The sequence below is a fragment of the Nelumbo lutea genome, chromosome 6, assembly GCF_056320005.1.
Source record: "Nelumbo lutea isolate HS-2025 chromosome 6, American lotus-T2T, whole genome shotgun sequence".
NCBI classification, from domain to species: Eukaryota; Viridiplantae; Streptophyta; class Magnoliopsida; order Proteales; family Nelumbonaceae; genus Nelumbo; species Nelumbo lutea.
In genome coordinates this window covers 10,081,841-10,103,862 of record NC_142689.1, presented here as the reverse complement: position 1 = coordinate 10,103,862, position 22,022 = coordinate 10,081,841, and the positions used below count along the sequence as shown (strand labels likewise).

The window sequence follows — 22,022 nt, the reverse complement described above, 5'->3', positions numbered from 1 at the left end:
GGGTGGATTCCATGAACCTTCATGAAATGTAATCTTCTTATTTCTTTGTCCACTGTCAAGTTCTTCCCATGGAGGAAGAATCTATGGGGAAGCTAACCGATAAGAGGAACAGTTATACGTCATATTAGTAGTTAGGATAAATGCAATGAATTAAGACAACTTTCGGAGCTTAAGAGATGGCATAAATACCAGATCTAGTACGAATAGACATAGCTCCAATGGATGGTGTTTCTACTCACAACCTTGGATCTGTGGGTTCCCACCTTAACCAAAGAAAAGTACATAAAAAACAAATAAAGAAAAGAATGCGTTTCAAGAATGGTAGCCCGATTGGTTCAAAACAAGGGAGCCTAACATCTTCCATGGTCCCCCATATTTCTGAAACTTTATCTTGTTTCACAGAGCTGTACAACAATGTATTACAAATAAATCATGCATATATACACCGCAGGAAATTACATGCTTTTCTGTTATTTTTAAACAGCTTAGCTCCATCATATCGCAAGCCCTCTGTAATTCGTTGATCTGATCTTGGATAGTTGGACACTCACCAGTGGACAGCAAAACCTTAAACTAAGTGTCATGCTGTGCAGTAATGAGCATCTTCTCTCGCATGATAAAATAGCATATTCTGAAGCTTTTTTCCATCAAAATGGGAAGAAGCTAACTTTTATGCATGTAACATATGTACTGGTTTTGGGGTAATCTGATGAACATATCACCTGATTCATATCTTTTCTCTGAGCTACTTCCGTATTTTCTCCCCTTATCACCAAAAGAATGCAGGAACTTTTACTGGCTTCGCTTAACCAACTTTTTAGCATAGAGCATCACCCAAGGACCAATAAACAACAGTGTCCAACTCTGCCAGTTCTTGCTTATCTTATCTGCGGTGGAAGACTACCTTCACATCCACCCACCTTTAGCCACTACAAAATTTTTCTACAGAATTGACATAATTTAACCTTTCTTCGTTTCTATGATGAGAACAAAGAGAAACTTTTGCGTTGTCTTAAATGGTGTGAAGGCTGTGCCTGTTCAGTGGATGCCCTTGGACTAGGAACCACACTTTCAATAATTTCTGCTTGTACATCAGAGGATCGTGGCAGAAGCTTGCACCCAATTCTCTTTGCCATCAAACGTGTGGAACTGAAGAAGCTACGCAATTTAGCCACCCTATGCATCTCTTGTTTTATTTTTCCAATTTCTTGCTCAAGTTCAGCAACTCTAGCCCTCGTTCTCTCCATATCTACTTTAAGGACTCGGTTTTCACGGACAACTGTAACCCATCCATTTTTTTGCACAATGTGGCCTGCTATCTCATCAGTGGCAGTAGTAGGTCCTGCAGGAGCACTCTCATTATCCAAGACATGAAGACAGCCAGAAAGAGCTGTTCGCAACTGTAGCTGCTCGAAGAAGAGGACTTGAAGAATGATTCTGAGTGGCAAGCGCTCATTTTGAGATGCATGTGCACAGGCATCAATTGAGAGCTTCCGATAGTTTATCAAGCTGCAGAGTTGCTCCTTCTGATTATCTGAAAGCCAAGGGTGTGCCTGCAAAACAGCTATAAGACAATGACTGCAGTGTCCATGACTTTGTAGTTCCAACAAAGAAACTACTCTGAATCCAGCCAGATTCCACACATAAGCTTGCCAAAGTATATGTCAGAATGGGAAGAAATTGTACCCCCTGCCTCCATGTGGTCAAACTCCATATACATATGCTAGCTAATATACATGCAAGGATAGGAAGAAGTTGCACTCCCTGCCTCCATGCATGTAGAAGACAGCAAAGGAGTTTTTTAGACCCATCAATTGGATGGACCATCCAAGGAAACCTTCCAGGTAGAAAAATGGCCTAACTAGATAAACCCAATTGTCCAAAAATTTGTGATTCCTTTAGTAGACCAGTGGCCATGTTGTCTCATAAAGTCCAAAATAATGTTAGAGATCAGATGATTATGATCATCTCTTTGGTGAATTCTTTGAACAACATAATTCCTTGATAAGAGCCACCAAGTGATGGATAGCAACCTCCCTCCGTGTAGACCAAATTTTGCAGAAGCAGGAGGAATCATTTCTTCCCACCCTGCGATCTGATTTGCAAACTTACTGTAGTCCAAATTCATTTGTGGCAATAACGTGGCAACACATCTTGGGTTCTCCTCATGTTTCCTTGTAAAGACCATGACAACTAACTAATCAGACAAAACTAATTAAAATAAATAAAACAAAAATAATACCAGTTTCAATTGGATTAATGAAGATTTAGATACTGACAAGGAGAAATAATCAAATGCAGCTGTTTATGATGATATTATGAATAAATGCAACTGCAGATGATGTTCTGTTATGAAGATGAAGTCAGATATACTTGTTTCTAGAAGAACTTCAAATTACATTGGGAAAGGTTCATGGTAGAAGTTAAATTCCTTGACTTTAATGATTCCATTTATTACAGCAATTTAGTGCTATTTGCTAGAATAAAAGTGTAGATGATAACAAAGATATTACTCTTAATTTCCTTTTATCACATAAAAGGTAGTTTCTACTTTCTAGAGGTAAAATCTCTGAAATTCCGCTCATTCTGTTTAATAGCCTGAACCATATAGAGCTCCAAAAAAAAAAAAAACAATGAATTTCATACATGAAGTTAATAAGATTATGTCAATCAGAACAAAACTTGTTCCACTAGAATAAGTGATTCAGAATTGAGAAGATCAGTAACAGAATCAACATTAAAATGGTTGAGGCAGAAGGCATGAAGCAATACACCTCTTACCATTTGAGGTGCATGCCTCATAAAAGATATGTGATACTATTGAGGCAAAGCAGTTTGGTCCTGCCTCACCTAGTCACCTTGAAGTATATGCCTCACCATCAAACCTTTCCATTTTCTAGAAACAGTGAACAGAATAAGAACCTTCACTAACTAGAAAAACATTTGATGAATTTGCTTCTGTTAAGAGTGATGAATAGATCTAAACCTTAAAATAGATATCCAGCGCTCGGTATAGTCCATCATGAAAGGACCTTGAAGATTCTGGAAGAGATTCCACAAGAGATCGTATCTTATCAGGTTTCAGGTTTACATCAGCAGCAACCTCTGCAATGTAGCTGTCAATCAACTTTGAAACTTTCTGTAGGGAACCAGATGGTGATGATGTTTCTAGGTCAAATGATGATGGAGAAAACCATGTCACACTTGATTCTAAAGATAAAAAATGCTGGATAATCCGTTCTACGCAATCAGTATTGTATAAAGTATCAGAATCTGAATAAGTAGGAATTAAAAGACCATCAAGAGTTGCTAGATCCAGTTGCATTCCAACCCTTCTCTCCAAGGAGTCCTTGCACAGTTGACTAACATCCAGTATCATTGCAACGCGTAGAAGCCCCAACAAAAAACGGCAAAAAGATTTCCCTTTCTTCTCAGGGAGCAGCTTTTCAATGCTTTCCAGCAGAACCCTCTGATCAATAGTGGCAGGTGTCATGCTAAAACTTGTAACAGATCTACTTTTCCCACTTTGTCCACTCTGCCATCGGCTGAGACCTGGTAGATACTTTCTTGTATAGTACATGATTGCACCTGCTACATTTTCAGGTCTCATACCTCTTGCTTTCATTGTTTGAATGAGCCTCTCAAACAAAGACACACTGAAGTATGAAACATCTTCAAACCACCAGTCAGACTCCAAGCTTCTGATTCTTGCCCCAGTGTTTATACCATTCCATAGGATGCTTCCACCAGGGCTCTGTAAGGTACCATACATCATCATGGGCCATCCAAATAGACTAGGATCTGTACAAGCCATCATAGATAGAGAATTCAGAGATTTGCTCAAAACCTGTAGCTTTTCAGCTCTCAAAATGGCAGGATCAGAACTTTGAAGAGCCAAAATACAATTTTTCCAGTTACAAAGCACATTCTTGTGAAAGAAATTCTCACACTTCGCTAATAAGTTTTCTTCTCCATATTCCTCTGTCATTTCAAGATAATCTGCTGCACAATACAACATCACTACGTTCCTTGGTGCCAATTCCACTCTGGCCCCATAGCAGAATTTGGCTGCAGCCAAAAACATATCAGGTCCACCAGGAAATTTACTTAATGTGGTGTAGAAAGTCTCTCCATGCTTACTCTGAGAATCTTCCAATAAATTTTCTATCTTCCCACATTTCGATACAAGAGGAAACTGAACAGGCACATGCAATGTATTTTTAGGTCATGAAAAAGGTCTTCTTTCCAATTAAAAAAATAAACTAAACTACGAAGAGGAGCACACTAATATTTATCTTGCCAAGAATTCCTCTAAGAGAGCAATGGCTTAATTACAAAGCAAATAACAAAGGCCTGGAAAATATATGAAGCCATTTCACAGGAAAATGAAATACAGCACAGCCACAGAACTAAAAGAAACACTGATTGGAGCATGTTCCTAGTGGTTATTGTATAAATATGTGCTATTCTACTAACTCCCTCACCCCCCAAATGAGTATAAAAAAAGGTTAGGTTCTAGTCGAGAACTCTTTATAATTTGTTCAGATTACATAATTTTCAAGTATGATGGAGAATTTTTCTGGGTATGAAAGCAATTTCCAATGATTCTCACGCATATACAGTTGATAATTCAGAACCAAATTGCTTGAATATGAATATTGACACATTGTTGAGACTGACCATCTGGTCCATCTCTCTTCAGCATTGTCTAGCTGGTTAACTCTGTTTCCACTATTATCTAGCTGACTAACTTGTCAGATCAGTTTCTACAGCAATCTATGATAACCAGACAAGGATGCTGACATAGACAATACAAGAAATGGGGACATAATTCTTCATTTCCTCAAATCCATGATAGAGTTACAGATACAGGTATCTCTCATATACACTTGTATCATGATTTTGTATCTAGTTTTTGAAGCTCAGTCCTGTTTGATCCAAATGCTGCATAACTTTTCTTTTCTTTTTTATAAGTAGGGTTTTTTTGGGGGGGGAGGGGGGTGAGAGTGGGGGGAGGATTACAAAAGATTGCATGGTCTTCCTCTATAACCCATGTCATTTAATACATCGAATAAGGATAAAAATTTAATTCATTTCCAATCATATTACTTATAAAAAAAAATCATTTCCAACCATTACCGAAGTGAGAAAACCTTAGCCTTCAAAAATTGTCAGATTAGACTACCAAATGAGGAGAAGCCTCTCAACATTCCCAGGCAGTTTTCCCTTTAAGGCCCCGTTCACTTTTTGGTAAGTTACTTACCCGGGTAAATGCAATTACCTGGGTAAGTTTTTCTTGGGAAACATTTACCCAGGTAAGTGCATTTACCCATGTTCTTTTACTTCTCAAGTAAATAAGGCAATTACCATTTTAGCCAAAAAAAAAATCCATTATTAAAAGGGGAATTTTTGTCCATTCAAGTGTTGGCAACTTCCCCCCCAGGTGGGGAAATTATTTACCCACCTAGGAGATGGGTATCACTTACCTGGGTAAGTGGTACCTGGGAAAATAAACTTTCCCTGGTCCCCACATAAATTTGAAAAAAGAACATGGGATTCTTGGTCAATGGGAACCAAAATCCCACTGACCAACTTTCTCCCCTCTCAAAATCCAAAAAAACAACACCCCCTGAAGTCCATATATTTCAAACTTTCCAATATGAACCAACAAATTGCAAGGGGGACAAGGTTTCACAAATTTTGATCGCTTCTACTATAGCCCCTCAGAAGCCATGCCAAAGCAAGAGATGACATATAACTAATAAACACCCATGATGTCCAAAATACTTAACAAGAATACAAGATGCTGTCACACCCTTAAAAGAAGCCCATAGTATCATATCTGGAATCACCTCTGTTAAGAGATACATCTTCACATCACTGCCTAAATGAAGAATTACACCTTACAAGAAGTGTTGCAAGGACTCTCCTAAATGAAGTGTTTGTGCCAGACATGTATCTGGCAACACTGGCACTTCATGGATTCTTAGGGGACACTTCTCCATTGAGATTACCCAGGAATTGAACCTGAGTACTCACCCGATAGAAGGTTCCAATCCTTCTGATCTTTCTTCCTTTCACCACCAAAAAAAAAATTTGATCCATCCATGCAATTCTTTGATCCATTAATGCGTGAAATATAGTCTTTGCATGATCGGCTGGGATTGTATTGGAACCATCAATTCTACTTAGGCTGCATTTGGCATTCCTGATTTTAAGGACTTATCTCCTTTTTGCAGTTTAAATGCCCCTATGAACACTGAATTTTTAACAGCAAAAAGGAGATAAGTCCTTAAAATAAAGAATGCCAAATGCAGCCTTAACCTTTTTATTATGCATATCAATCACAAAATGTGCAGTTGATCAATGCAAGATCTCTCTTCTCATCAGGACAAAGAAGAAGAAAGACTGGACAACTGAAAGGGAAAGGGATTATGTCTTCCTTCATGACACAAGCAGCAAGAAAGTAAGTCCTATCCTTGTCCGCTCATTTTTCTTTCTCTCGTTGCTTATTTGATGCAAATGAGCAATTAATGGACACATCAAGTGTCACCTTTCCTACAAAATGTTAACAAAGCTAAGCTTTTAAAAACTTTTTTATAGGATTGTAATGCCAAAATTAAACAAAATATAAAGTAGTTTAATAGCTTATACTTGTCCATAGAGTCATAGGCATGTCTGTGAGTCTTTTTTTTTTTTTTTTTTGTCTTGCCAAGTCAGACTCCTGGACACATGCCAGATTCTGATTCTCGTGTCCATGTCCATGCAACACTGGAGGCAGCAACTAGATGAAAGGAAAGAGGCACACCCTCCGCCAATAAGAGTTACATAGATTTGACTTTGACATAAAAAGGACAAAAACCATGGAAGAAGAAAGTTTCTCTAGATTCCTTTAGTGCTAGCAATTTTGTAAAACTTTAGATTTTTAATCATGTTTCCAAGGAATTTAGAGAAATTGAACTATAGAAGTTTCATGTTCATCACTATTTTTGCATCCTGAATTTAAGGAGCCAAAAGACTCAAAACTTGCATATTTGACTTTATTTTGATATCATAGCTCACCCCAAATAGCTAGGAATAAGGCTTAGTTGACTTGAGATCAAATGAGACCAAGATCTTGTGAGTCATGTATATTTTTGGGAAAAATATGGTAATTCTATTGACGAGATGTCAGAGAGTAACAGGATTGTCTTAAATACAAAGAAATTAGATATTTTTAAGTGTTTTTTTTCTATTTTAAGAATAAGTCGTAAGGGTAGGCCCAGCTGTGGATTCAAATCTATATTGGAGTTGAATTGAGTCCTGCCTTGGAAGTATCAAGGCCTATTTTCTCTACTGGTTTCCCTGTTAAAGCAACATTTGATCCTCTCTTCTCTTTTATGATGTTCAAAATGCTGGAATTCAATTTTTGCATATATAGCTCTTGGTCCATCTTTTTTCATGCTGTTTATGGTTCCTTTACAGCATATAAAGCCATGCTTCTTTATCCTTGGATCCTTATACAGCCCACAACAGGTCTGATTTCAACAGACCCCACACCTATGGCACATCAATGCTTTCTGTGTCATCCATCCACACCCTCCTATTTTCATCAGCAATATGATTCTAAGTTCAACGAAACTGAACCAAAATGTCAATTTAGGCATTCCTTCGTCCTTCCCCAATTGTTAACCTAGCATCAACAATGGGGACTCCAGTTCAAACGAACTCATAACACTCTTGAATTGTAATTCCATCCTAAATTATGTAATGGTATAAAGAAGAAAATTTTACTTGTATGGGGCTGCTTCCACACCAAGCACCTTCCAAAAGTTCCACCTGGTTCCCTACATCTGGACAGAAACCTATTCAAATCCACCATTATTTGATATACTTCACCACCAAGCACTAGAACCATATGACTATGACTCTGCTGCAATCTAGTTAACATAGATCAGGTGTCAAGATTGAATGAGCAAGGATTGAAATGCTGTCTTACTGCCTACCAGCCTACTTGGCAGATTCAAGGACATTGGCAGATTTATACAGTTGCATATAGACTTGCCTTGTCACCCACCAACAAGCCTTGTGCTGAGAATCTGCAGGGCCCCCTGACCCCCTACCACTCTACCAGGATGATTTTTCTCCATTCACTGGTCCATACTAAGGCAAATACCTATGCTACAAGAGCATCAATGTATTTTAATGGTTAAATGTCAAGGTTATCTGTGTCTTGAAGTGGAATTGGGTGGCCAGACCCATAGAGATCCCAATCGACATACTAGCATATAGGTTAAGATGTAACTCCATATGAGACTCTTGGTCCTGTCTATCTATTTATCTATCTCTATAGGGGATTACACATTCTTCTCTGTTATTAATCTTCTTCCCTCTCTGAAAACATAATGGGGATCAGATGCCAGGAGATCTTGTTCAATGCTCACCTCAGCTTCATAAATATCTGCATCATCAAGGTCTTGATTTCATGACATAATTTATATTATTCTCTTATCCCTTAACCACTAGTTATAATACACAACCAATATTAAAAAAGTAAAAAACCTAAATTTCACCTAAACACAATTTGAATCATAATAGGCCCTTTCACATGTCTCCCAAGTTCTTGAACAAGTAAAAATTTTAGATTATTAAAATTAAAAATAAAAATAAAAATAAAAGCATAGCAACTGCTCATGAGATATTTTAGAAAGTTAAGTCAAGCATTTACCTCACTCTAACATTCTTTTTTCAAAAATTGAAACGAATCAGCAGAGTATAAACCTTAAGTATGCAATGTTAGGAAAAATAAAACCATACCTTGTGAAGATGGAAGCAAACACCATCTACTTCAACAGCAATATCACTTGGCAGACCAGCATTACAAAACCTGGCATGCAGGAAAAAAACAAATGTTTTTCATATGAATGATATCCTTCAATCAAAACTTCAAAGAAGATTCATAATACTTGGTAAAGTTAAGCTCCTGCCTACTCTTTTTTCTTTTTCTTTTTCCTTTTTTTTTGACAAAGATAATTTTTGAAATTAAAACCATGCAGTTACAATTGTTGTAGAGGTAAACTTGGAACACTTAGTGTCTGGCTGATGAATTTCCGCTGGTAGTTCCAATTAAATCATCTAATTCAATCATAACTTCAGACGAAGGCAAGCAAAGTAGATCCCTAACCAGAATCTCCCATGGAACTCACCGTTCCAATTACCCTAAAAAAGCAAGGGATTGGGGAGCAAAATTGATATTGAAAGTTTCAAGAAAAGATAGACAGATATGGTAAGGAGAGGGGGAAGAAACGTACCAATCGTTTCCTTCACGATAGAATGCACAAGCCTTCCCAGTCGAAGCCATAAGAGAGACGGCAACAAGCCTTATTCACATGGACTGAAGCAGGGAACGAGGACTAAAGGAGTGGAATTCGAAAAGGGGAAGAGAGAGAGAAGACACGGAACTGATAGTAGAGGGAGAGAAAGGCAGGGAACTGGGTGAGATGGTCCTGATAGTAAAGAATGCTGATGGGTGGTGATCTTTACAGCTATGCCATCCAGGTGTTCGTAAAAAGTTGAACTCGTGCCATTGCCAGCACCAAAAGCATCCAGCAACAGCAGTCATCACTCAGAACCACGACGAACAACGAAATTGGAAATTTAAAAAAGACGGGGTCCATTTCTTTTACTTCTCTCTTTCTGTTTAAAAAGAAAACCGGCGCACATATCACGACGTGAACAGGCAAGACGGAACGAAGAGACGTTCGTTTGTGGGACTCACTGTGGTGGTCCGTGGCTGTGACTGTGAGACTGTAAACTGACTCCGTGAGCGTTGGGGGATGCCAATTGCCAACCAGTTTGCCAGTTGCCAAAAGAATGAAAACAACACCACACACCACCAAGAGTTCAAGACTAACAGCCAGTCTAACACCACCCCCCTCCAGCAGAAAAAATAATCAACATCTTTAATATAATTTCAACCCAAAACGCCGTGTTTGGTAAGGCTAATCATGCAAAGATTCTGTCCTAGGTGGAACTGCATATCCGTCACCTGGGCGTCTCTGGCCTTGGCCGGTTGGCTGGTATCCCTATCCCCTGACACGGAAGAATCGCAGAACCGCTCACGCTTTGCAACGATAAAGCCCACCATGTCTGCATCTGTGTCTCCCTTTCCCTCTCCCCTGGGAGTGTTTTCTGGGCCTCTGGCCCCCTGCTGCACCCATGATCACGAGAGAGAGAAACTCAGAGGACAGCTTTCGTTTCATTGCGGGCCCGGAGATCCACGTGAAAATACACAATCACAACGTAACGCGCACCTTGTATTATTATCTTAACGCGTCTAGGCTCTTAGCCCCGTGAGGCCGTGACCCACTCTGTCTCTGCCCACTGCACTACTAATGGGTGAACCGACCTCTCTCTCTCTCTCTCTGGTTTTTTAACTGTTAAGAGTTGCGGTTTACAGGATGGTCGAGGACTTGAGGGGCTGAGCTCAAAACAACATTTTTATCCATGTGATGTAATAACTGAAAATAACGGTCACACCAACGGTAACACCACAAACCCTTGCTTTGGGATAGAGAAGTTAAGTTTCTGGGCCACATTCCCTTTTCACTGACCAATCATTTTAGCCCAAGTCCATTGTTCACATGACATGCATTGATTGTGAAACAAACCACAATGATAAGATGAACCATCCATCTTGAACGCAGCCACTTTTTCTGAAGGCTGCCTTCATTTCTTTCCCACTTGTAGGCCTACTGGCAGCAATCTCTCAGGCATCCTATGTTAGGAGTTCAGGTCAGCACTCGTCCATTTCCATTCAACACGTGATGGCATGTCCGGTCCTGTATGCATGGAGATCACGTCTCCGCTCCACAATTGGCTGTCATCATCGGGAGATATTCCCAATACACGGTGGGGATGTGGGGCGGCTGCTTGTGAGGCGGAAACGTAAACTCGAATGTTATCAAATTCGCATTCACCGCCACCCCACCGCACATTTCAACGTACTGGGAACATCTATCAATGACAAATACGAGAGATTCCTAATGCATGCTGAGATGTGCATATAGAGCCCATGTGGGGTGCTCATGTAAGCTAGATGTTATCATATCTGAACTGTACAAATTCAAATCTGTTACCCACTAAACGCAACCCACACTCTACCCACAAGACACTACATAACAGATATAGACTCAGACTCTGGGAACGTCACATTGCTCGAACTGGTAGCCAACAGCCAAAACAGTTTTTGCTTGTCTGATTCTTGGGGAATATTAACTTAGTAGCTGGCACCTCAAATATATGCATTAATAAGTGTTTGTGACTAGAGCTGTAAAACGGGTCGTGTTGGACTGGCACAGCACAACCTGTCTACGCCTCGAGCAAAATGCGAGTCATGCCATGCCAGCCCACGGGCTGTCCTAAGCCGTGTCTTCCTTCCTTGAGATATTTTGGGGGTCTACCCAACACAATCCACAGCTCGAATCCGCATAGGCCCATATCATGCCATGGGTCGAACCTTAAGCCACGTCAGGCAATGGGCCGAGCCAAAGCTATTTATATAAAAAAAATTGAAAAAATCTTAAAATTTTTATATATACAATAATAATTAAATAAATAGTATAATAAAATTGAAAACAATTGTTTATTTTATTAATATACTATATACTATATATTATTATATAATTATAATGTATATATATAAATATTATGCATTTATATACATAAACATATAAAATATATAAATATATACGGGCCATGCCAATACGTAGGTCACGGGCGGCACAGCCCACTCAATCATGTCATGCTGACCTAGCCCACGAACCTGAAACCCCAAGCCCAACAAGACTCATACAATCATGTCGTGTCCAGCACAGCCCGTAAACCATCGTTCCGTGCCACCCGTGGCACGACCCCATTTACATCTCTATTTATTGATTATGTTTATTTTGTTGTAAAAGATGATATATAAGCAATTTTTCTTTCATTTTTTGCTTTTTTTTTGTGTAAATTAGTCGAAGTTGTCGAACGGTCCAATCAAACTGAAATGTTTCTACCCGTGAGTCCGTGACACAATGACAGAAATGGAACTACATCTAGTCCAAGTGGGACAATATTGCCCCCAATTTTATAAGCTGTGCATTCTTATCAATCCCATGTGTTAAATCTCAATTTGTAGGTAACAGAAGATTTTTTAAGACAAATCAAGCCAGGATAGAAGATAGTGACGACTTAACCAGATCGGTACTTTTGAATTGCCAAAACCACAAGGACAATACGGTTGTTCAACAGTTTAAGCAAATTTGATTGTTTTTTAGTGATCAAAATCATTCCACCAAATTAATCCATAATATAATTTGTAAAAAGAAAAAAGATAAAAGTCTTTTTTTTTTTTTTTTTGGGATAAGTGGACTGCAATTCACCTCAGAAATCTGAATTGCAACCCACTAAACCTCATCCTGCTCATGAATTTGGCATCAATCCACGGGCAGGATTCAGTCCACCCCTAGAAATCCTAGCTCCACCCTAGAGGTGGACTGAACCATATAAACCCCTTCTTTTTTTTGCTGCAAAAATATAAAATAAATCCAGACAATATAGAGACCTTCTACCTAACAGATTAGGTAAAGAGGCAAGAACAGCATAGCAAAGAGGGAACAGGTGATATCCCATGTAACCCCCGTCAATGGCAAAACAAAACTCATCTTTTTCATTAACATTTTAAGAATTGGAATCTTTGATAGTTCAAAAGGCAATTCCTATGTGGAGCAAGATCTTTATCAATCTTTGGGACTGAAGACCCTCGGCATAGGGTTTTCTTTTTAAGATATTTTTCTTCTTCCTCCAAATGCATAGTCCAAAATATCAATCATCTAAGTTGTCTTTTTTCTCAAGGGTCCATTGTTTTGAGAAACGCTTTCTCAAGGGTCCATTGTTTTGAGAAACGCGGGTTCAGGTCGGCCATTTGATAACAGCTGAAATAGCTGAACTGAAAGGCTTATGGCTTTGTCTTCTAGTGAACGAGTTTTTAAAGAAATTGTGGATTACTTTATGACTGAAAGTGAAATTAGGTAGAGTAATACACCTTTGAACATTTTTTTATTTAATTATTTTATCCATTGAAAGACAAAGCAATAAATCATTTGGTTCAGCAACTTCAGCCGTTATCAACCGACCGCTACATTGTACAAAATGCCAATCATTAGGTATATTATATATCCAGTCCACTTTCCACCCCTCCCAAACTTGGATCGCATGGACCAGAATTGGGTAATAGTCCTTTAGCTCATCTTCTATCCATTTGGCCTGTGATCTAGCTCATGCAGAACCAATGTATAGGTGGCAAAGCAGAGCCCAGATCTCCCGCAAGTAAAACTCTGCACCCATGGCATTTAACCATTTGTGAGAGTATCTCCCATGCATGTATGTTAAATACATAGATGTTCCACTGTGTAGCTGAATGATCGTACTTTCAGAGTGTGTAGAGCTTTTTACTTGTATGAGATCCCATGGTAATGTGTAAAAACCATTACTCAACACGTTAGTCCCAGCTATCAGGGGTCTTGGGAAGGCCAGAGTCGCCAGACTGACATTTTTTTGGAGAATGGCCACTCTTGATTCTCAGACTCAAGCATGCATTCTCATACTCGCCAGCCCGAGACCAAACCCCTAATGTGCAAATGAAATAATTCCACTAGTTTACCAGACCACAAACGGTGAGACACGGCCTCATGATAGGAAGCTGTTAAATGATATATCTGGTAGAATGTAAAAACAACTCACTACTAAATAACAAGCACAAAATATCCAACTTTTCATTCAGCTAGTTGATGTAATGTGAATTAAATTTTGAATAAATGTGATTAGAGATGAAAATTGAAGCAGTTGGAATTAAAATTGGAACCGGAATGGTCTATTCTCCTCACCTATTTGATTCAGACTAGAATCAGAATCAGAACCAGAATTGGATTCTCATTCCCAAGGGAGAATGACTATTCCCTCAAATAAGGGGATACCATTTCACCAGGAATGAGAATAGGGTTCCAATTCCATCCAACCAAACAGTTGGAATCGGGATGGAACCATTCAAGACCCCTATTCTTTTTTTAGAAACAAATTCAAGATCCCTATTCCAACAAACTAAATGGATCTTAAAAGTAGTACCTTAGATAGTTGGGGTTAATAACTAAAAATTATAATTTATGAAAAATGGTTGTCAAATGCCCACTAAACAGCCTATGGATTGACTCTCAACTATGAGGCGCTAGGTTGCTTACGGTATCATTACACCATGGTAAAGCATGCTTGGCTTTGCTTAATTCCTCACAAACCTCTAATAAACTGAACCGGACAACAAACCATTTAGGGGTCCGGTTTCCGGGTTGAATGGTCCAACCGTTCAAACCAAATAGATGGCCCGTTCTGACAAAAAATATATATAAAAAATAAAAATAAAACAACCAAAACTATTGGATGGTTTGAAAGGTTCAACCGCCCAAGTAGCTTGCTCATCAAATCAATGGTTTTTGGCAAAATGACAGTTATGGGGTTCCCGGTTTTTCGGTCCAACCGTTCGGTTAGGTCCGGTTTTGAAAACCATGAGAGAGAGAGAGTTGCAGACTTGGCCACATCGTTGCTTTCAGCCCTTCCAGTAGCAATTCCGGGCTCCATGTGGGGCCAAAAAAAGAAGGCAAGGAAAAGCAAATGGATATTGGCCTATAAAGCACGATGGGTCTGCATCATAGCAAACAATGGAACCAACGAAACTATAAATGGGACTCAATTTAAGAAACACAAAAAAGCAGCATCGCCTATTGTAGTAAACAAACCAAAGTAGATGCTGTTGTCGTCTTTGCTATGTTGACCAAGCATTTATGGATGAACCGATGAACTGTCACACACTCACACTCTCTCTCTCTGCCATCTGAAGCAAAATCAAAGGTCGCTGCTCGTTGGCCCACCAATAAACGAATTTGAGAGGGACAACCGGACAACTAACATGTAGTATCGACAAAGCAAGCATCGTTGCTTTCACCTTCCCTTTTTGAATGGGTGAATTGAATTTGAAACCAACAGCACCCAAAGGGAAAAAACTCAAACCCAACCCAACACGTTGGCTACAAAACTAGACAGAGAGAAACAAGCTCCAGTTTGATCTAGAAAGCAAACAAGAAAAGCCATTTCTATACTTAGTCAAATTGCTAGGCAGCGATTTCTTTCTCCACGTAGGTAGAATGATACATTGGTGACTCTTGGCAAATGACGACCATTGATGTATAAAGGCTAAGGAATAAAGATGCTAGTCACCTCGTTCACCCGATGTGTCATCTTTGTCCCTCCTCTCCTTCCATCTGGCCCATATCCACCTTAGAATCATGAAGCCTCCAAGAGCATAAACCTGAGAGAACAAAAAAAAAGATTAGGAACGACTAGGTGGCACCTACACATATACCCAACAGCTTGACGGTGAATAATTTGAATCGAACAAGATGACAAATATGTTGTAGTCAAACATTTAACGAACTAATTCTGACATTCTTTTACAATTTTTTGAACCGAAAAAAAAAAAAACTATTGGAAAGTTTGGATTTTGGAATGACAATTTATAATAGAAAATCCAGAAGAGTGAACTAAATCTTAACCTCTGCATACCATCATCAATTAAAACCACAAGAAAATCCATAATGCGCTCAAACAAACATCTATAAAACGTGAAAGAAAATATCCAGTTTAGAAATGCAAAAAGCTCTACACTTGTTGCTTTCTTTATAGGGATCCTTTATAGGCAAACGTGTTTGCCTCTTTATAGGGATTCTGTTGAGCCTATTTCCTCAGTTAAGGCATACCATCAATTGTATCTGGTTGAGTTGTATTTGAGGCCCCTATCCATGGGGTGAATGCAAGTGGGTTTGTATTAGGATGCCATTTTCTTTTGCCAGTAAATTGTATCGGAATACTATCCTACTTTTTGCCTATTCAATATTGATAGGGGTTTTGGCTGAGCGTTAACTGGGGAAATGAGCTTAATAAAACTCCGACAAAGAGGCAAAAAGTGGGATAGTATTCCAATACAAATTATTGATAAAAGAAAATGGCATTCTAATACAAACCCACCTGCAGTCACCCTACGGGTTGTAATATTGTGCAAATGTAAGTTCCCTTGATTATTATGGTGTGGGTAGGGAGGGTCCTGAGAAAAGAAGAAAAAATTCACAAGGCATAATAGCCAGAAAGAATGCTTTAGGGGCTTGCAGAACTGCAGGTGCTTGTTTATAAAAGAAGAAGAGCAATAAAACACCCTAGCACAAGTTAAGATCCACCAAAGGCATAATCCACAACAAGTTAATTTTCTTCATCATTCGCCTCTGTAAGTCCAATTTAATTTCTTCCTTCATAAGGTTGGTTCTCTCTCTCTCTCTCTCTCTCTCTCTCTCTCTCTCTCTCTCTCCTGTGTTTTGAGTAATGTTCATAAGGCTTGCCTTTTTTTATTAAATTAACTAAATATGTTTTCTTTAGTTAGTAAGGGAAGAAAAAACTGCACTAAGAACTTAAGAATATAACCCCAAAAATAGAAAACCCAAAGTGCCAGGAGAGAGAGAGAGAGAGAGAGAGAGAGCTCAATTTGTTATCCTAGTCAATGATACAGAATAAGGTTAAGACAGATGTAGGTGACAAGCCAATTGGGAGATATCTTATCAGGAGACCCAAAGTAATATAGTCTTACAGCAAAAGAAATGCTTCAAGAATCATTTGAAATTTCAAGAGCCACTGAGACAGTGTTTGGCATGGCTTTTATTTTGACTGCAAAGCATGGCTTTGTTTTATGACATAGCAGATTCACCATAATCAGCAATGCCCCAGCATTTATGCAATGCTTCTGCCAAAAAACTCATTCGGTAGAGACAATGTTGTCTAAGTCTACTACTTTTGGTTATTAAAGGTTTTGCTGCAATTAGGATGTGGCAACTCAGAAAATGCTCTGCTTTTTCACATTTCAAAGTTTCAATGTGCCACATCAGAGGGGGGTTGCTGCAACGTGCCATGCCCCCAAATTATGGAAACACTGAAAGGGTTTTTCTATAATCTCCTTATTTCCCTAAATGAAAATATGGACATTTGCATTGTGTTTGTGCTTAAACAGGCATCAATAAACACATTTCTTGCTCATCTACTCTAAAATGCTGATCTCACAAGATTTAAACACCAATTCAGCTACGCTGATCACCCTCCTAAAGTATGAATTGCACTCCAATCCAGGAGTTACTGACCATAAAACCAACACTTCAAGCATCGTATGAAATCCCTCATTTTATTGTTTTGCCACAGCAACAAAAATCATAGATATAATTGACGAATTGAGACTGATGACAGACAAGCCCCATTATTCCCTATTAATATGATCGGATGGCCCAAATAAATGGAAAAGCAAATTCTCTCAAGCTCAAGAACGTCAAAATATCAAACCAATTAAAGACCAGGATACTCGATACATAATCTGGTCAACAATCACCAATTCCTGACATTATAAATATCGCCTAAACCACTTCAAAAGTGATTTGAAAGTACTTAAGTGGCAAAGATTTCAATTTAAGGGCATTTGTGGGTGGCAGCTTATCCACTTGTTTCTTTCTACTTCACCTTTGTCTTTTACTCCTTTTACCTACAATTACAGCATTTCATTTTCACCATTTAACCATGGATTGAGGGAAAATATATATCCTAGTCTAAAGAGTTATTAATAGATATGTGTAACCTCTCAGAACTTTCATGCATGCCAATTTTCAGGGTATTTGTGTTATTTAACACTGATGGTACAGGTGTGGTGTTTTACTAACCACAGAGCCATTACATAGACATGTTTAGTTGCCACTCCATCTTTTTCTCCTTCAACCTTCTTTCATTGGCTATCCCAATCAAAATAGTCCTTAAAATTGAAAAACAGTACCTAGGTGTCCATCTGAATCCAAATCTAATAATGAGTAAGCTGCACAACTTATCTTCCCTCTATACTTATGGTGAGACACTGATACATTACAATTTACAACTATGCATGACTTATGAGAATCATAAGTTTCCATTTTCTTCTCACCCAGACATTGATGGACACTTTTATGGTGCGAGGTTGCAACTCGAGCTACAGGACACTTGGGAAGGGGGAGGAGGTGGCCAGTGAATAAGCAATCGACAAAAATGGTGTATATGGACCATATGTCCTGGTGCCAGTTTCCACCCATCGATTCCCTACTTTATGCTCCTTTGACCAGAATCATCCTGACAGACCATCGTGAGCATCAAATACGAAATCACTAAACTGAATCCACCAGACCAGACGATTCTAATATGATTAGCTTTTGGATGTGAGAACCCCTTGAAGGTGGCTTACCTGCCCCACTCTAGGCTGCTTACAGGAAGAAAAGAGATACTCCTATTTCGAAGCTAAAACACCATTTCAGCAATGCGGAAATCGAGATGACAAGCTCCATAGTTTTTAAGAAGAACATAAAGTAAAACCAAAGACGGATTTGATATTAATGGATGTCCAACCAAAGAGAACAGTCAGGCATTGAATCTGCAACTTGAGCAATAGACGCAGCATCTAGTGCCATCGTGCCCGGAAAATCAATACCTTATATTTGGCCTAAAACGGGAATAATAAAATGGTGCAAACCATCTAAAAAATGAGTCAATTTAATAAACTAAAATACAAAACTGATAAAATACAGCAATAACATGTCGTATAGAGCATCGTATATTAGCATCTAATAATATACACTTAAGACGAATTTATCGAAGTCTATTAAACTTCTAGGGAGAATAAAGCCCTAAATGATCGATTTAGATATGAATAGAAACTTTCGGAGCAGCGAATAAGAGCATGAAGTAGGTTTAGTTAAAGAGACGGAGAAGAACTAACCTGCCACATGTTTCGAGAGCTCGATTCTTGCACGACCTCGTCAGCTTCCAACTTCAATGGAGGATACTCTGTCATCACATCCGGAAACCTCACGAAATCTGGCTTCTGTGCTTTGCTTTCTTCAACTATGTCGGTTGCTACTGAAACAAACATTGGTTTCTTGCTTGGAAAGAGGAAATATAATACGAAACGCTGGAAATGTTGAAAACCATGGTCCTCGTGCTTTCTGTTTATCCTCTTCTTTGATTGTAACCGCTTTGTTTTCTTCACTCTCCGTCATTTCTGCAACTATTTCTCACGTCTCGACTCTCGACTGCAATTTGTTTCCACGGTGGCGGGCAAAAAGATCGCAGTGAAGTTTCTCGTTTTCTCCTCCTCTTTGTCCACCGGTGGATTCTTCTTATCCTGAAGGCTCGAAATGCCACCTGGTCCATTAAAAAAATGTAACCATTGATTTAACATTGATTTCGCGTGGTGCTGTGATCGCCATAAAATCTTTTGACTACCGGCATATGTTGACGACGCGATGGTCAAAGTCAAAAGATGGACCAATGCTATTCATTAGACTAGAATATTTTCCAACTGTCTCACTGTTACATGTGTTTGGTTTGGTTTGGTTGATGACTCTCTCGCTTTCTTGCTTTTTCTTTTTCTTCATTTTTAAAGAAAGATTAATGACTCTTACAATCAAGAAACTAGCATAAGGTCCGAGTCCAATGTCAAATCCGAGGTCGGTTGGGTTTGGACCTGATTCGGGCTCGGAATTGATCAATTAGGCCATACTAAATTCAATATGAATGTTATATATGATTTACAAAAAAAAAAGAGAATTTATATTTGAGCAAAGATTGGGTTGAGATAAGATAGAGTGGGCTCAGATCAGTTTGGGCTATCCAAGGATTAGGCCTGCCTGAAAATAAAAAAAAAATTTAAAAAAAACTAAATTTTGGGCTCAAATCCAGCCTGTGGATTAAAAATCTAAGCCCAATACATATAAAATTATGGATAGTATTTGGTCTTGTTCGGCTGGGTGTTGATGGGACCGGCCCTGTCCATACCCTAATAAAACGTGGACAGATTCCATCCACACCCCAAATTCTCATCCATGATAAAATCTTATAGTTAGAAATAGATCACATTTGATTTTTAATCATCTACTTCACATTTTCACATAAAGGCTACCCTATTGTTAGTTAACATAGTCTAGAAATGATCATTGTTCATCCTATGCCTCGGAGTGAAATGATTATACTCCTAATGCCAGAAAAGATGATTTGACAACTATGGTCAAGGCCAGCCTGTTAACCCTTTGTTCCATTATTCCATATGTTCTTTCTCTTTGTTTTCTTTATGGTATATATTAGACTGTTACTGAAGGCGATTTTTCTTGGAATTCACCTAAAAATGCAAATAAATTAAAAAAAAGGAAAATAGGTGAAAAATCCAATATATCATAAAAAGGAGGGGTGCAACTTGAATTGGATTGGGAATTTGTTAAATTTTCAATGGCCCTAAGCCTAACCTAAGCCTAGTAGTTCAAATTCTTCATATCACACAACCCAATATGCACCCGTATAACAAAATTGCATCCAAAAGCACCTTCAGACATCCAATATCACCACTATGTCCTTGAATACTGCTACTAAGCAAGTATCCATTCATTAATGAAGGTTGAAAGTATTGAAGATATGGAGATAGCAATTTTGAATCTTAAACCATTAAGCATATTGCATAATTGCGTATGAAGATGAAAAACTAGACAAATGGAGAACAAGTAATTATTGAAACCCATTTGGCATAAAAAGCATGTTCGCTATACCATCTGCAGTTTGAAGTTCTACAGTTAATGTGACACGACCATAACTTGCCATTTCTCCTTCCTGCAACAAGACAACCGAAGTCGGAAATATAGTGAGAAACTATCAATGAAATAAGGAAATTAACTTTGAGCGAGTTCTGAGTTAGAGTCCACAGGCTAGAGTCCCTTTTCTTGTTCTTTGGCCTTCCAAAAGAGGGGAAGGTTGTAAAGGTGGCAATTGATTCAATGGTGAGGGTGGAAGTGATGTTTAGGGTTCCTGTGGCATCAAAGGTGCAACCCTATTGCTTGTCGGGGTGAAATCGTCGTTGGGGAGGGGAGGAACGGTTGGAACTTGAGGAGAAGAGACAAAAGTAAACATATCCTCTCAGGTCTCTTCGTCTTCCTTCGTGTCTTCTTCCAGATCCTCCATGTCTTCGTCTTTGTTTGTACATCAACAACAGGGCAATACCTTTCAAGCTTTTAGCTCAGTAAGGAAGAAGAAGAAGATGGGGTGAAGCCTTGTACTCGCTATAGAGAAGAAGAGGAAAAAACAATAAAACAAAAATGAAAAATATAGATACTTACATGCATCTTGAATACTTGAAGTGAGATCAATATGCTTCTCAAAGGAGTTTGGTTGAGTTCTTCTCGATTGAAACTCCTTTGGTTGACTACTCTTATACTCAAATATTTGCCAAATCAAACCATAGACAAAAAATCATTGTCGTAGATGAAGAAATCCCATGTGTTGGACAACGATCAATTAATGTAATTGTTCATTCCTCTAACTCCTGCTTTTCATGTGCAGGGTTTTCTTAGCCAACAGGTGATGCAGAGTGGTATGGAGAATCAATATGCTATGCAAATATAATATTGAAAATAAAAAACGATAGAAACAATATTAAAAACAAAATATAATTCACTTACAAAAAGATGATGAAAATACTTTGAATACAACACACTCTTACAAACACTCGGAAGGAAAATTACAAATCTTACAAATACTTAGAAAAACACTCAAAGAATAAGACTACTGGTCTTATCATTGGTACTCGAAGTTGTTGCACCCAAAAAACTTGCACCCTTGGGAACTGGGACAAAGGTTCCTTTTATAGAGGTTGGCAAGGATTTTAGAGAAAGGAAGAGAGGAACCACTTTATTCGAACTTATCCTGAAGGCCTCTATGATTAAGATTCATTTTGGACTTTTCTTTTAAGTATCTAAATAATTGAGATGTTTTTTTATCTTTTTTTTTTTGTCCTATTAGGACCAGCTAGAGATGCCTTTTTCATTAGTGGGTTACTTTTTACTATTGACGATAAGAAATAATCT

General features: G+C 38.6%; 1 protein-coding gene across 6 annotated transcripts; it reads right to left on the bottom strand.

Moving 5' to 3' along the window:
- Positions 1–330: 330 nt before the first annotated feature.
- Positions 331–19,030, bottom strand: LOC148847271 (BTB/POZ domain-containing protein At3g44820-like). 6 transcript variants are annotated; one of them, XM_088950761.1, is made up of 5 exons: positions 18,893–19,030; positions 15,286–15,376; positions 8,797–8,866; positions 2,987–4,195; positions 331–1,553 (listed from the first exon to the last, which is right to left on the bottom strand). In XM_088950761.1, the coding sequence occupies exons 4-5, from the start codon at positions 4,082–4,084 to the stop codon at positions 978–980; spliced, it is 1,674 nt and encodes a 557-aa protein (XP_088806887.1). In that variant the 5' UTR covers positions 4,085–4,195; positions 8,797–8,866; positions 15,286–15,376; positions 18,893–19,030; the 3' UTR covers positions 331–977. The 6 variants fall into 6 exon arrangements, with proteins under 6 accessions (XP_088806887.1, XP_088806885.1, XP_088806886.1 ...); XM_088950759.1 differs by lacking the exons at positions 15,286–15,376; positions 18,893–19,030 and adding an exon at positions 10,028–10,261 and having other exon boundaries at positions 2,987–3,801; positions 3,949–4,195; XM_088950760.1 differs by lacking the exons at positions 15,286–15,376; positions 18,893–19,030 and adding an exon at positions 9,291–9,922 and having other exon boundaries at positions 2,987–3,801; positions 3,949–4,195.
- Positions 19,031–22,022: the final 2,992 nt, after the last annotated feature.